Here is a 14,650-nt window from a genome sequence, read left to right on the forward strand (position 1 = left end):
ATCAAATCAACCTTGCAATTTTCATGTAATATTCCTTTATTTATGCTCAGTTATATGGTTGGATGGATGTTTGTACCTCGGGTGATGAAAGATTCTGGGCATCAGGAGATGAGCAAAGTTCAGGTCAAGCATTGCATCAGTCTGACCTTATGGAATGGTAGAACTGGCTTGAGGAGACACATGTGCCACTGTTTCTTAGGTAATTCCCAATTGTTCATTCCCTTTGATCTTTATTGAATCAGATATTTTGTTTACTCTAACCTTCCCTCCTAATTCCACAGAAAGTTCAAAGTAATGAATCTTTAAAAAAAAATAGTACAAAGGTTATGGTACAAAATTCAGAAGTTCCTTTGCTTTGCTGCCAGACAGTTCTGTGGGCACTGACTTTTATAGATTTGGGTCTGGTGCGTAACCATTGAAGTACCCCTTCCAATTCATCCAAACCACCTGTGCTTTCTTTCAGCACATGAAAGGATCTTGCATTTCCATAGTGCTTTTCACTATCATTGAATTTCACAACAAAAGCAATAGCTACAAAATGCAGTCATTGTTGTAATATAGGAAACAAAAATACCAAATTGCATGCAGCAGGATTTGTTTAGTTGCAATTTGATTGAGTGTTTAATGTGGGCAAGGAGTGCAGCAAGAACTCCTGGGTATTTCATTGAAATATTCTTAGAGAGATCGGGCTGTATAGGGCCTAGCTTCTTAGGGAGCTAGGGCTTTACTCTTTGGAGAGAAGGAGGATGAGAGGAGACATGATAGAGGTGTACAAGATAATAAGAGGAATAGATAGAGTGGATAGCCAGCGCCTCTTCGCCAAGGCACCACTGCTCAGTACAAGAGGACATGGCTTTAAGGTAACGGGTGGGAAGTTCAAGGGGGATATTAGAGGAAGGTTTTTTTACTCAGAGAGTGGTTGGTGCATGGAATGCATTGCCTGAGTCAGTGGTGGAGGCAGATACACTAGTGAAGTTTAACAGACTACTAGACAGGTATATGGAGGAATTTAAGGTGGGGGCTTATATGGGAGGCAGGGTTTGAGGGTCGGCACAACATTGTGGGCTGAAGGGCCTGTACTGTGCTGTACTATTCTATGTTCTATGATACAGTATGTGTTGCGTTTTGTAACTTGAAAACATTAAACGAATTCAAAAGGAAGACACAGGAGTCCAGAATGTGGGTCTAACTTTGTCTTTACTGTAAGTGAGGTATGCAGGCATCACGTATGCAATTCAGATATTTATATATAACCCAGAATAAATTTAAACCAATAAGAATGCTTAATCAATATTATACACACACAATTACTCAAATATTATTGAAATATTAAAAACACAATAATGTAAATAGGGTCATGGACCCAACTACTCCATGGTAAATTTCAAACACCCGTTATTACATTGATCCTACCCCAACTTATTTGAATTGCCCCACATCACCTACATTCCCCTCCCCACCCACCCAGATTCTAACACTTGGTTACAGACTATGTGCAATTTATGGTGGCCGTTAGCATTGGACTGGGAGGGAAACCAGAGTACCTGGAAAGTCGCATTGTCAGAGGGAGAATGTGCAAACTCCTCAAAAAACAGCACTGGAGATCAGGATTGAACCCTAGCTCACTGGAGATCTCAGCTGGCAGTTCTACCAGCTGCACCACTATCAGTGGATGTGAAGTTTCTTTGAAGTCAGCTAAAACGGCAAAGGGGTCTCAGTTTAATACTTCTGGAGTGGGTTTTGAACTAAAGGTCTCGGGTGGCGACGGCAAAGTAGTATGGCATTGACAAGACTTGTTTTGTGCTTTGCTGTTAATAACCATTGAGTACATTGCTGGCAAAAGTTAAGTGTACAGGCAACTCAGAAAGACAAATGAGAAGAAATGGTACATGAAGCACCAATTTTAATGCTGTACTTATGGGAAAATAAAACTAGCAATATTGAAAATTTGTGGGTACACTGCACAGAAAAGAGGGAAGATTAAACTGACATGGATGCTTAGGAAGGAAATGTCATAAAAAAGGTGTACAGTTTAGTATGAAATGCCTGAGAGTAAGGGCAGCCACCAATATTCTAGATCACTGAAAGCAACTCTGGCAGAAAGCACAAACAAGAGAAAATCTGCAGATGCTAGAAATCTGAGCAACACAAACAAAACGCTAGATGAACTTAGCAGCCCAGGCAGCATCTATGGAAAAAGAGTACAGCCGACGTTTTGGGCTGAGACCCTTCAGTGGGTCTGGGAAAAAAAGTGGTAGAAAGCAGCTACGTGTGCCAGCTTCTCATGTCAAAATTAAACGTTTAGCTTAAAATATGAAAGATAACACCGGTCAAAAATATGCTCAAATCAATACTTCCTCTGTAGAAGTACAACAGTAATGAACATCACCAGTAATACTATTTCAGCAACACTAATTCATTCTTTCATGATGTTTTGAATGGGGATGGAAAGACCCATCTGCTGATATATGCTGGTATTTACATTTGTACTTCATGTTTGAAAACAATCATGCATTGGGGTTTTTACAGGAGCTATCCTTCAAAAGTATTTGATTGGCTGTATGTATTTTGGGATATTCCAAGGTCAGACAAGTTATAGTGGACTTGGAAGTTCTTTGCACAATAAAATGTTATGACAAGTAAATTAGCAAGGTAAGAGGAACTGAGGGGAAGAGAGAAAAAGTTCATTCAAATCAAAAGACCATTCCACCATTCAATTAGATCAAGTGTGGTATATACCTTAATTCCATTTACTCACAAATTAGATGACTTCCTATACAAATAACTTTTTTAAAAAAAGTTTCAAGGTTCAATTTATCAATTGATCACCAATTTCAACAACCATACTAAGTGGGGTTCCAGATATCCAAGGACGCACGTTGTAATATCACTCAATAGCCTGATTCTCAAGTTAAAGTGATGTTTCCTTCTCGAGGCTGATGATTCGCAACATGACCCACTTGTGTCTTTCATTTACCTTTGCGGCCCGCACCCTCCATCGTCACCATTAGATGCTAAAGTCTTTTTGTTAACTGTACTAATTATTCTAGTATACAGTCAATATTTATGTTTAACAGGTATAGGTATTATATGTGGAATATAATGTTACAGATGTATATGAAAAACAAAACTATTTCAAAGATCTGAATAGGACACTTTATTTATAATATATAATATTCTGCTAACCAGCAACAAAAAAAAAACACAATATTGTTACTTTGGATATTCAGTGAGATTCCTGTGGCTGATGTAAACGAATGTGTTTTTGAATATCTGGTTGCAACTCAGTTGAAGATAATCAAAGGTCACCCGTCCTCACAACATCGAAACTTTTGACAACTGGTGAAGAGCTTGACCAAAACCACACTCAACTACATAAGGGGTGGGAAATCCAATTAAAAACATTTTTGCTTTCTCCCAGAGCTGTCTCAGCTTATTTTGAATATCACTCCTGACCCAGAAATTTTGCTTGCTGCATTTGAACTTGGCGTGAACGGTTGTATCACTCTGCTGCTCAATAAGACATTCTTGCAACGTGGGGCCAACATGATTCACATTCACCCTAAATGGATCCACCAGCCAGTCTGGAATATGCATCTCCAGCAGATCTCTGAACTGAAATTCCATATCAGTGTGCAGTTGTCTCAAATGATCAAGATATTCAATCAGATCATCATCTTGCAATTCTAATTTGTGTGACCAGTGAAGAAAATTGCATAAACCCACAATAACCAATAATGCTGCTGAAAAGTTTGAGTTTTCCAAGGAAAGCTATAATAGCCTCTTTGCATGACATGATATTGCAGTTTTTTCCTTGCAACTGCTTGTTTAATAAATTCAGTTTTTCAAACATATCTGACAGGTAAAATATGTCAAACTTAGCAGCAACAATTTGTTTTTATTTTAAGATGCTAATCTGGAAGATGACCCCACTGCAGTAACTGCAGCCTTCACGTCAGGTTTTACAAATATTCTAACACACAACGGTCAGTGGAAGACTAGCAGAACCACTCTCCTGCTTATACTTGCTGATTACTGTAGTTGCATATAACTCCACCTGATCTGCAGTTTGTGATTTGGGGGTAGATGTGGAGTGGGGCTCAGTAGGACACCCTGTGGTGATTTGTGCACGGTCAAGTAACAGAACACACACACACACACACAGACACACACCCCTCATTTACATCATCTAACGTATTTTCCCCATTCAGTTCATTCAGGGTTCCAATTAAAATGCATATCGTAATTTCTTTTTTAATTTATATATTCTAGTAATATTTCAATAAGACCGGAAACTTATCAGGTCCATTCAGAAACTCCCGTGGATCTCAGTTTAATTTATTTTTTTTAAACTTGTGGCCCCTATGGAATTTCAGCACGGTCCACGTTGAGAATTGCTGCTGTTGACTGCTCCAACTTCAGTATCTTTGCTTTTATTTTTATTTGCCAGAAACACATTAATTAGACCTCCCTTTAGATCCATACTGCAGGGAATTCATATTTTACCAGTAGAACCTGTCCATGTAATCTAACCTCCATTGTCTGGTAATATTCCAAAATTAGTTTTGTTCTATTGCCATAGTACATTGCCAGGGGAATAGTGCCTTGAACTGAACATAGCCACTCTAGTGTTGCTTAATCAGTATTCCTTATAGCTGTTGCAAAATCTAATCACTTTTGCCTGTCAAATCACAGGAATAAAGGCTAACATTGCTCTCTATAGGTTTCAATGAATGTTACACTATTAATGTTAACCATTAAATAGGCCATTTTTCTACACTGTTCATTAAAGACACTATTTGTTTAATGCATGTCCCCTGTAGCATCAGCCTGGTTCACTCAGAACATCATGTCACAATTCTAGTCTCCAAGCTAAAATACCATTTCAACATGTGATTTTCCTCAGGTGCAAGAACCCAACAATAGTGACACACTCTCTTACAAAAGTTTACATTGCTCCAAATGCATTGAGCCTTGTCAGAACCAGGTATGCCTCTGGTTAATAGTTACCTTCTTCCTTTCCATGAAACAGCAATGCATATAGCCTGTACAGTACAATCAAAAATAAGCAACAATCAAACTGCTAGAGGAACTGAGCGGCTGAGCAGCTTCTGCTGGTGGGAAGGGAATTATTGACACTGCATCAGGATTAAAAATGAATTAGCCTACTAATTTCATCAGCAAAAGACTCAAAAGTGACACTTTTCTCCATCATACTTTTGTTTCATTTCAATTCTAACCTAAACTGTCATGTGACTTGTCTTGACTGCCCTCTTGCAAGACAAAAGAGGGCATCAAATCATTCCAAATCAGAAACAAATTTTTCCAAATCTATTCTAATTCCAGAGGCTGAAACTGATGGAAAGATTTGATAAAGGAAAGAGCACCAGTGTAAAGAGCAACATGGCAGTGGGATGAAAATAGTTCCATTAGTAACAGCCTTCACTCAAAGAGCCAAACACAGCTAAGATATGCAAGGCAGCTACTAATTATGTTTATGCTGCTGCTCTGTTGTTAAAATTCACCACTATCTTCAAACACACAGTACAACTTTCAACCACCCTTTTGATGAGCAAAAGCACAAAGCCACCTTCAAGTTCACCAATACCAATGAATCTCACCCTCCTATATGCTTCAGAGACATCAGGAAACTGCAACAAGCCTTTCAGAGCACCATTGATCCCACATCAGTAAAGACTTCCAAAATCATTTGCCGGAATAGTGCACTAATGTCAACATGCTGTCCCAGGGCACTATTTCCACAACATGACTCTTGGGGTGTGATACCCCAAGCTGCCCGTAACAGTAGGTTAGAAGGAGGAAAAGCAAAATGCTCCAAGGATGTTCTCAAAGTGTCCTTGAAGAAATTGAATACCTTCACTGATTTGTTGGATTCCTTGACATCCAACTGTTCAGAATTGAGGTGTAGTATCTAGAAAGGGGAGCACTGAGTCTTCACAGTAGGAGCAGGGAGAATCCATACACAAATGGCAAAAAGACTGCACAACATCCCAAACAGCTTTCCCCTTCCACGTTTTCAAGCACTACTTGTCCTTCCAGTGGTGGAGAAAATGGATCACCATACAACTCATGAGCTAGCTCAGAACTCACAGAACTAGAATGGATGCAAGCCATCAAGGGTCTGCCAATGAAAACAATGATGTACCATTAAAGTTAATATATATTCTCATTCATTCTAACTTCAGTGTATTTCAAGGAATTTTAAACTGATCTAAACTAACAGAATATAAAATATATTTAAGGTTTGTTGTAGATGATGCAGTTACTCAAGAAACATGGAAGCATTTCCAAATAATTCCAAATAACATTCCACTACAATAATAATTAATTGCTTATAATATGTATCCAAAAGGCTAATTCAAAAATTCTGCGCATTATTAGGCTGAGAAACTTAAGCAACATGGTTTGTCATTTTCCTGCTCCAAATTCTCTTCTATTAAACATATTACAAACTATAAATCAGGTGAATTACAGTGGCAGTATGACATTAACAAATCATTGTACTTAAAATAGAGCACCTGACTGCAAACTTTATTTCTGTTTTTTTGATAGAATGGCAAAGGTCATAGATTCTTCTTCTTGTAAGAACCTCTTGTACTTATACTGTACCTCTAATGATTAAGCAACCCAAGAATACCCTCAAACAAATTTGATATCAAGTCAAGTTTGAAATAATTAAGCCTGGTGACCAATAGCTTGGTCATGATGTAATTGAATCGGAGCCTTTCGAATAAAAGGAGAGGCATAAAAGAAGAGAATTGCAAACTTGGGGCCCAAGCTGCCAAAAGCTAATAGTGTAGCAAAAGGAATTGGTGATGCTCAAGAAAACTGTGGAACCTTTAATTCCGGTGACTGGAGTTCAAATCACCCTCATGAAATTTGGAGATTGGTCTTTTCTGCTGTTTATTAAATAATCAAATGGGAAATATGATTAGGCCATCTCAGCACGGTTTTAATCAATAATGACCTTGCAACACTAGAATGAGACCCTCCGTACAGCAGACGTTACAAACTACTCGTTGCAAAAGAACAAGGCAGCACTGTGCAATTTTTGCTATGCACATGAAATTGGTACAATTTTTTTTAATCATCTGTGCTGCCCATTTAATACTTTGCAAGTAAATTGCTGTTTAGAGAACACTGAAGATGAAAATATCACTTCTAAAAGTGTACTCCTTGGTGAAGCAATGTGTGCATTTCACCTGAGCCAGTAAGGCAAAATATTGGTGTGACAAGTCACTAGAACATGCTGGAAATGTTCAGCAAGTTAGGCAGTAGCTGTGGAGAGTGAAAAAGCATTTACAGATTTACAGATATTTCCAGTTCATTCAGCTGCTGCTCTCTCCACAGGCACTGCCACACCTATGTGCTAGTCAGACCAATTTCCAGCTCCTGCTTAGCCTCCTCTTTTTAAACTTTATGAAAAGTTGATTTAAGGAATACTACATTTTTTGTATTTTATGTTGTCATGACGTTGAAGATTGACGTTAGCGGCCTGACCAATGGGAGTATAAAATATTAAAATCGTGTACATTCACAAGCCAGATGTTAACTTAACCACAATAAACCAAACACAATGCGAGGTATTCCATGTTCAAATGTATTTTCAGGTGCATGCTGAATTTCCCCTGGGTACAACTCTGAAGACCAGTAGGAAAGTCCTCTCAATATCCCGGCCAATATTTATTTCTCAATCTCAGTCTCTGTGGTATTTGCAACATTGACTGCTATATTTCAAACAATCCAAAAATGTCTACACCTCAGAAAGTACTTCATTAGTTGCAAAACCACTGGGTCATTCCAACAGTGTATAAATATGACTTTTCCCTTTTCCAAGTGCATGTGATCCAGCAGGAAGAAAATGGCAAAATGAAGCAATTTAAGAAAAAAACAGTTCAGCAAACCAGGCCCCGTTCATTAAAAAGGCATCAGTCACAAGGCAGCCTACAGACTAAAACTTCAGTTAGCATGTATTAATTGGCAACGTAAAGAAGCAAAGAACTTTTATTTATGCACTGCCTTTTAAATTCCTTTGGTAACATTCCAAATCACTTTATAGCCAATTAAATTCTTGTGTGGTCACATTTATAATAGAGGATGTGCAGCCAGTCCAAACACAGCAAGCTTGTTCAATCAGTAGTGCTATAGTGCGCAGATCATTTCTATTTTGTGCTTTGGATTGAGGGGTAATGATTGCCTGGGTCACTGAGGAATACCCCATTCTCTTCTTAAAAATTCCAAGGGATTTATAACATCCAGATGCAAAAGTAAAATACCATAGATGTTGGTAATTAGGAAGAAAAACAAAAAAAAGATGCTGAAATACACAGAAAACAGACAGCATTGGCAGGGGGGTGGGAAGGAGTCATTATTTCAGGTCAAGGAATTTTTCACTTGAGATATGAAAGGCATGTTCTGCTGTTTAGATCTTACGTGCATGCCAAAGAACAGAAGAGCTCCTTGTATCATATCTTGACTGTACAGTTAACTCCTGAGGAGAGTGCTGCTCTTCTATAGTGCTGCATTGAAGCTTCACCCTAGAATTTATCGCTAAATCTACAGAACAATATTCTAAACTTCCTCATATTCTTCCATTTGACTTACAGAAAACTGGATCAGATTGGTACCAAAAAAGACCAAATGTATAATTAAAAGCACTTTCAGATATCACTATTGAACCACTGTCTCAGCATATCGGAGTCACTTTAAAGTCGGTGCCTTAAGTTTAACAGGCCCCAATAAATGCCGAGTTTGCATGTTACAGATCTCACTGTCAGTATTAAAACTGAATTCAAATAGTATGCTAATCCCACTAAATAATCACATCCCCAACTGTCTAAAAGTTGTTCTTGTTTAATGTTAATAGTTTGGCTTTGCATATCTTATGGAAATTAGATTTTTTAAAGAAAAAAGCATCTTCAGTCATCAATAGAGATACAGAAATTTTAAGTTTATTACATTTTCCTTTTCCAAAAAACATTATATGCAATATCCAAAATGATGAAAATGTTTACTCCTTATTTACAAATGTACAAAATTGTCACATAAAATGTACATTAGATAAAATATGTTGAGTAAAATATAGAAATGAAATCTGTTCTGCTTCAAAGTATAGAATATTATAAAATTAATAATTATTGCACAGAAACCACGGAGTGATATTCAGCGATATGAAGGAGAGACTGTTACCTGACCTTTGATAATACCGTAAACCTGAACTTGCAGCTCTTCGTATCCAGTGGCAGAATTTATTGCATAGTTTTCCACTTCGTAAAATCTGGCTGACAGTCTGTGAGCACCGTCACATCAAGTTTCTTGGTTTATATATAGAACAGGCCTTCTGTACCTGAATTCTCCCTTTGTACAAAGGAATTGAGTTTTTGGACGAACTGTGAACTGCTTGGAGTCGTTGTAAGGCACATGGAATAGCAAAGTTTATATTTACCCTGTTTCATATTCTCCAATGATTTCAGTGGATCACGGGCCACACTGGGCTCTTTGGAACGAATCTTGACGCTTTACATCGGCTACCTCAGCAGATAGATTCCACTTCAGGTCAATATTATTCACCAGGACCCTGGGTACATTTGTTCCTTTGCATGCGCCCAAGGATGCAGTGTGTAAGGCAGCGAGTATACTTACAAGTCGAAGCCCTAGAGCAGTCCCATGCCATGTTGCTGTTTAACTACAAGTGTCTTTTCATATGCAGAGCTAGGTGATCGGATCTCGAAAATGCTCGGTCGCATTTGTGACACTGGAAAGGACGATGTCCCGTATGTTTTCTATAGTGTCTCGTCAGTTCATCAGAGCGAGCAAACTTCCAGCCGCAGCCTTCCCAGTCACAGTGATAGGGTTTCTCACCTGAAACAAATGAGACCATCACGGTCAGGGCTGACTGGTGGGGAGCATAATATCGACATAAAAGGACAGAGAGACAACTAGAGTGATATAGGCAGATTGTCCAGTTTATTGTCTTAGGCATTCATACTCAGGATATAAATGCCATCAAAATTAGTTTTTGTCAGCAGCAGAAACGGACAGAAGCAGAGACCCAAATGCACACATAAAGCAAGAGAAAGATTAACACACGCGCGCTTGCTAGCAAAGAACACCGAAACACGACAGAGACACATACTCAGACACAAACAGGCCACAAACGAGACACTGACATTGGCACCGTCTCTTCTGCACTTCTAACGAAGAGTATGTGATCTTATTTTTTTAAAAAAAAATTCAGATCTCCAACTTCTGCTGCTTTTAGATTGATTTCCAGTGCCATTCCGTGGCGATTCCCTCGGGCTTCTTAAACTGCACATTATCTGCAGAATAGTTAAAGCCTGCCGCAGCTCCTGCTGCATTTTCTTAATAGTGTACAAAAAAGGTTTAAAGTGATAACGGGTAATACAACACAACACCACAGCTAGTCCGAAGTAGAATCAGACTTCTACTTGTGGGTTGAAAAACCTGATGGGAGTGGGGAAGTCAAGGCTGAGGAGAGAGGTCAGAAACAGGCAGAACTTGGGCTGAAAATAACTTAAGGACCCGGAACACCAGAAAGAGTGTGTTAAATATATCTCAGAAAAAAAAGTGCACATTTTGGGAGTTTAGAAATGCTTTCCAAATTTAAATAGATAAGAATCAGCCACCGACTTGAGTAAGTCTGCAAACATCTTGCAGGACTCCGTGGACCCTCACATATTGTTACCTACATGCGGGGTTTGGGGTGTGGGATTTGTACTATTCCAGCTACTAGGTATGACACTGCATTGCAAACCTAAGCTGGTTCCCGGGGCAGTCTACTTCACATCAGAAAAATAAAACCCAGACTATTAATGTAAACCCTGGATATATTGAACTGGTTATTGTTGACACATGCATTGAGATACAGTGGGAGAAAAAAAAACACAATCCAGCAGGTTGAGTAGCATTTGCCGGTGGGAAAGGATCGCTCAGTGATTACAGTCAAACCCTGCATTGGGACATTCCTAAATTCCTTTCCTCCCACAGATGCCGAGCTCCTCCAGCAGATTCCTGCATCATCTGCAGTGTATTGCAGCTTCAGTGAAAAGCTGTTGTCCGGCATGCGTGCCATCCACACCGCATAATTACAACGAGGTAATAAAAACAGAATGCTGAATGTGGGGTTGCAATTGGAGAGATTGTAGCCAAGATAGACAAGTAAAAGTGCAAAGGCAGCAACCAGGTACATTGGGAAATCAAGAGTTCATCTTTTAGCCGATATGGATCGTAAAGCAAAGGGCAATACAGCCAGGAAACAATCCCTTGCGCTCAACCTGTCCATGCTGACTAAGATAGTTTCACTTGCCACATTTGGCCCATAGTCTTCTCAAACTTTCCCATTCAAGTGAACGGGCCATGAAGCACAATTCTAGATGTTCGAATTTCAAAGTTCAAAGTAAATTTATTATCAAAGGAGTCCATGTCACCATATACAACCCTGAGATTCACTCTTACAGACATCCACGGCAGAACAGAAATACAATGAAAAGCTATATACAAAGACTGATAAGCCCCAGTGTGCAAAAAAAACAAAGCAAATAATAAATATTGAGCCGTAGAGCTTCAATTTGACTTCCTATTAGTGCGGATAGAGAGTGACTGAACGTATCAGTAAGGGGGTGGGGGTGGTCGGAGGAGGTACCTGTGTGTGTCCGAAGGTGTGCCTTCAGGTGTGAGCTTTTGGTGTACGTCTTCCCACAGCCGGCATAGTCACACGTGTGAGTGGCCACCCTCTTCCTGGGCCAGGAGCGGCGGCCTCTCTTTGGCTTTTCTTCCCGAGGTGGGTACCCCGAGGGTAACAGCTCTAAAGGTGAAGAGGGAGGGGCAAAGCAGGTCAGCATCGCTCCTTCAACCGAGTGCTGCAAGTGTAATGGATTACTGAAAAAACAGATGTAAAGACTGACCTTGATACGGGAGTGCGGTTTGATCCTGGAAGTGAGTGTAACTGCCTGCCGGGGTGAAGCTCTGCTGCAGAGGGATGCTGGTGGCTCTCTGGGGCGCCAGGAGCTGAGATGAGTTGCACGGTCTGTTGAGAATGTCCTCTGAAGCCAGGGACGAGGTCACCCTGCTGCTAAACCCGTCTTGATTCTGCCTCGGCTGGCAGGCTTGCCTGTGACTGGGTCCTGGCACTTGAGTTGCACCGACATGCCCGTCCAGCTCTCTCCCCATTGCACATGTGGCACTGACGCTGAGCGGCTCCTGTTTGACTTTCTGGCATACCTGCTGAAGGTGGTTCAGGTGCGCGTCGATGGGCGGAGTGGGCTTGGCAACGTGCACCGCCTGGTTGTAATCCCCCGCCTCCGCCGCTGTCCTCAGTACGAATTTGCCATGCAGGCTCCTGGGGTGGCAGTAACTGGGGTCAAGGTCCGGTCTCAGCAACTCGGCCACAAGACTCCCACCGCTCGGCGGACCCTCGCCGATGTCCGTAATGCTGTAAGACTCTCGTTGATACATGTCCGCGGCATTCCCCGCTGCGTTAGTCATGGGGCAGTTGAAGTTATTGGCAGCGTTTCCCATCGATTCCGAATTCATCGTGTTCGATAAAATAAAGTCTAGGTCTAACAGTTCGCTCAATTCCTCGTCCTCCCTTCTATACCCCACGTTCTGGCAGTCGCTCTCCATAGACCGCCTCAGATTAGTCATCTCTGCCCTCCATCTCTGCAACAATGAAAAGGCAGTTTTAGTTTCAATACATTGCTTCGTGTTTAAATATAACTCAGCACGTAAAATAAGTCAGTCATTAACACCAATGTTTAATATTACTGGTGAATTACACATACACAACAGATAGGAAAAGTATATGGTTCCAGTTAAATTGTAAATACTCTCACTGTGCAACATATCAATGCTTACGTTTTGAACATCGCTAAATAGCAAATATACATTAAGAAATCTTTAAGATAACTATAATAATTAATAAATATTCAAACTTTGCAAACTATCTGAACTCAATTCCAAATGCATTTAGTGGGAATTGAAATCAATTACCCGCTGTCAACTTTCGATTTAAAACTTTTACGGATGTACAAATTTTTATTTCGTTCGATAATGAACTGTTGCATATTCACGAACTCCCTGCGCTTACATTATACGCCGTGTGCTGTCCCGTCGATGTTTCCACACCCTTCGCGTTGGAGCTGGTGGCGAACGTGTTTATGGGTGGGAGGACGGTCCCGGACAGAGCCATGTCAAACTCAGTCTGCGGCCGCCTGCATTTAACATGAAACACATGAAATCTGTCAGCTTAATACGGCCTTCCTCCGCTGCATCCCGGAACCATAAGTGTCCCTCTAGATGTGTCCTCAGACATATTAAAAGAAAACCTACCTCATTAATACTGAGCCGAGCAATTGCAAAACCTGCGAACAGGGAGCACCTGCACTAGGGACGGCCGGGGCATGGAGTGCGATGCCTTCCTACAGGTCTCTTATTTTGAGCACGAGTGCGGACACACGGAGCGGATAGGTGCAAAGACAGCTGAGGCTTTCTATTGCAGGAGAGACATGCCTGTGCATTGACTCCACGGGGACGGCAGCATTGCCGGTGCTGGGTTAGCTCTTGATATTCCTTGGGATTTGCTGTTAATGCGGTATTTGCTGGTGCCGCTGCTAGCTGCAAAGTAGCGCGCGGCCGGCGTCCCTGGAGCGCAAGACTGTCAGAACCAAGCCGCGCCGCGCTCCCTTATTAAATCTCTAAGGACCCACCCTCTTCCTCATAAGCCACTACCGTGGCCGTTGCCGTGGAAACTCAGTGGCAACAAAAAAATAACCAGTCCGACTGGCAGCAGCGAAGCAAAGCGAGGATTGGGCGGCACCCGCTAACGTTTAAACGGTCCCCCACCCGCTCAGCTCCTGCGTCACGGTGACGCGGGAGCCGGAAGTAGCTTGTAACTATTTGGAAGGAAAAACAGTGGCAACAGGAGCCGCTGATTGGTCTATTGTCTGTGTGGCTTTATTTACCCGCCGTGTGTCGAGGAGCAACAAACTTGTTTGGGATAAATAAAGGCGTTTTACGTTCGCTGCAACAGCAATTGCCTTCTACAAAAACGGGCACTTTCATTGAGAAATGTAATTGATATTAACGTGCTTTTATTTGGGAACAACCCATGAGCAGGTGTCAGGAGCCGCCTCAGACTGTGCCCAGCTTTTGCACGCACGGCAGCTGAAAAGTCAAATGTTGAAGAGTGAAAGAGTGCTTGTTTTAATCTTTGTTGCATGTGCTCATAATGTCCAGTTTGCTCGGTCACAGAGACTGGGCTAAATCAGCGTCTTGTCAGGATGAGGGTTATTTTTTTTTAACATCTTGTCCGATTTCGCTCTATCTATCGAATTAGATAATAAAGCAGTATTAACGTTTAGCTAACGTGATATTACACGCGCTGATAGCTTACCATTCGGATAATGGGTTCGAGCTATCAGAATCACACGTTACCACTGTATAATGTGTACAGTGTTATAGAAAAAGGCCGGGGGCAAGATTAGTTTACTAGCAGACCGGCTTCCTCTCTCTCTGGTAAGTTCACCTTCTCCATTCATTCAAAATCACTCCAGCATTACCAATGACATGGGTGGAAGGAGAATGAACTAAATTGGCAGGATAAAGGACCTCC

General features: G+C 41.1%; 1 protein-coding gene across 1 annotated transcript; it reads right to left on the reverse strand.

The window, feature by feature from the left end:
• Positions 1–8,939: 8,939 nt before the first annotated feature.
• On the reverse strand, positions 8,940–13,763 carry klf4 (Kruppel like factor 4). The gene is made up of 5 exons (XM_063049121.1): positions 13,369–13,763; positions 13,127–13,250; positions 11,946–12,699; positions 11,684–11,845; positions 8,940–9,882 (listed from the first exon to the last, which is right to left on the reverse strand). The coding sequence occupies exons 1-5, from the start codon at positions 13,371–13,373 to the stop codon at positions 9,707–9,709; spliced, it is 1,221 nt and encodes a 406-aa protein (XP_062905191.1). The 5' UTR covers positions 13,374–13,763; the 3' UTR covers positions 8,940–9,706.
• Positions 13,764–14,650: the final 887 nt, after the last annotated feature.

The sequence above is a fragment of the Mobula hypostoma genome, chromosome 5, assembly GCF_963921235.1.
Source record: "Mobula hypostoma chromosome 5, sMobHyp1.1, whole genome shotgun sequence".
NCBI lineage: Eukaryota > Metazoa > Chordata > Chondrichthyes > Myliobatiformes > Myliobatidae > Mobula > Mobula hypostoma.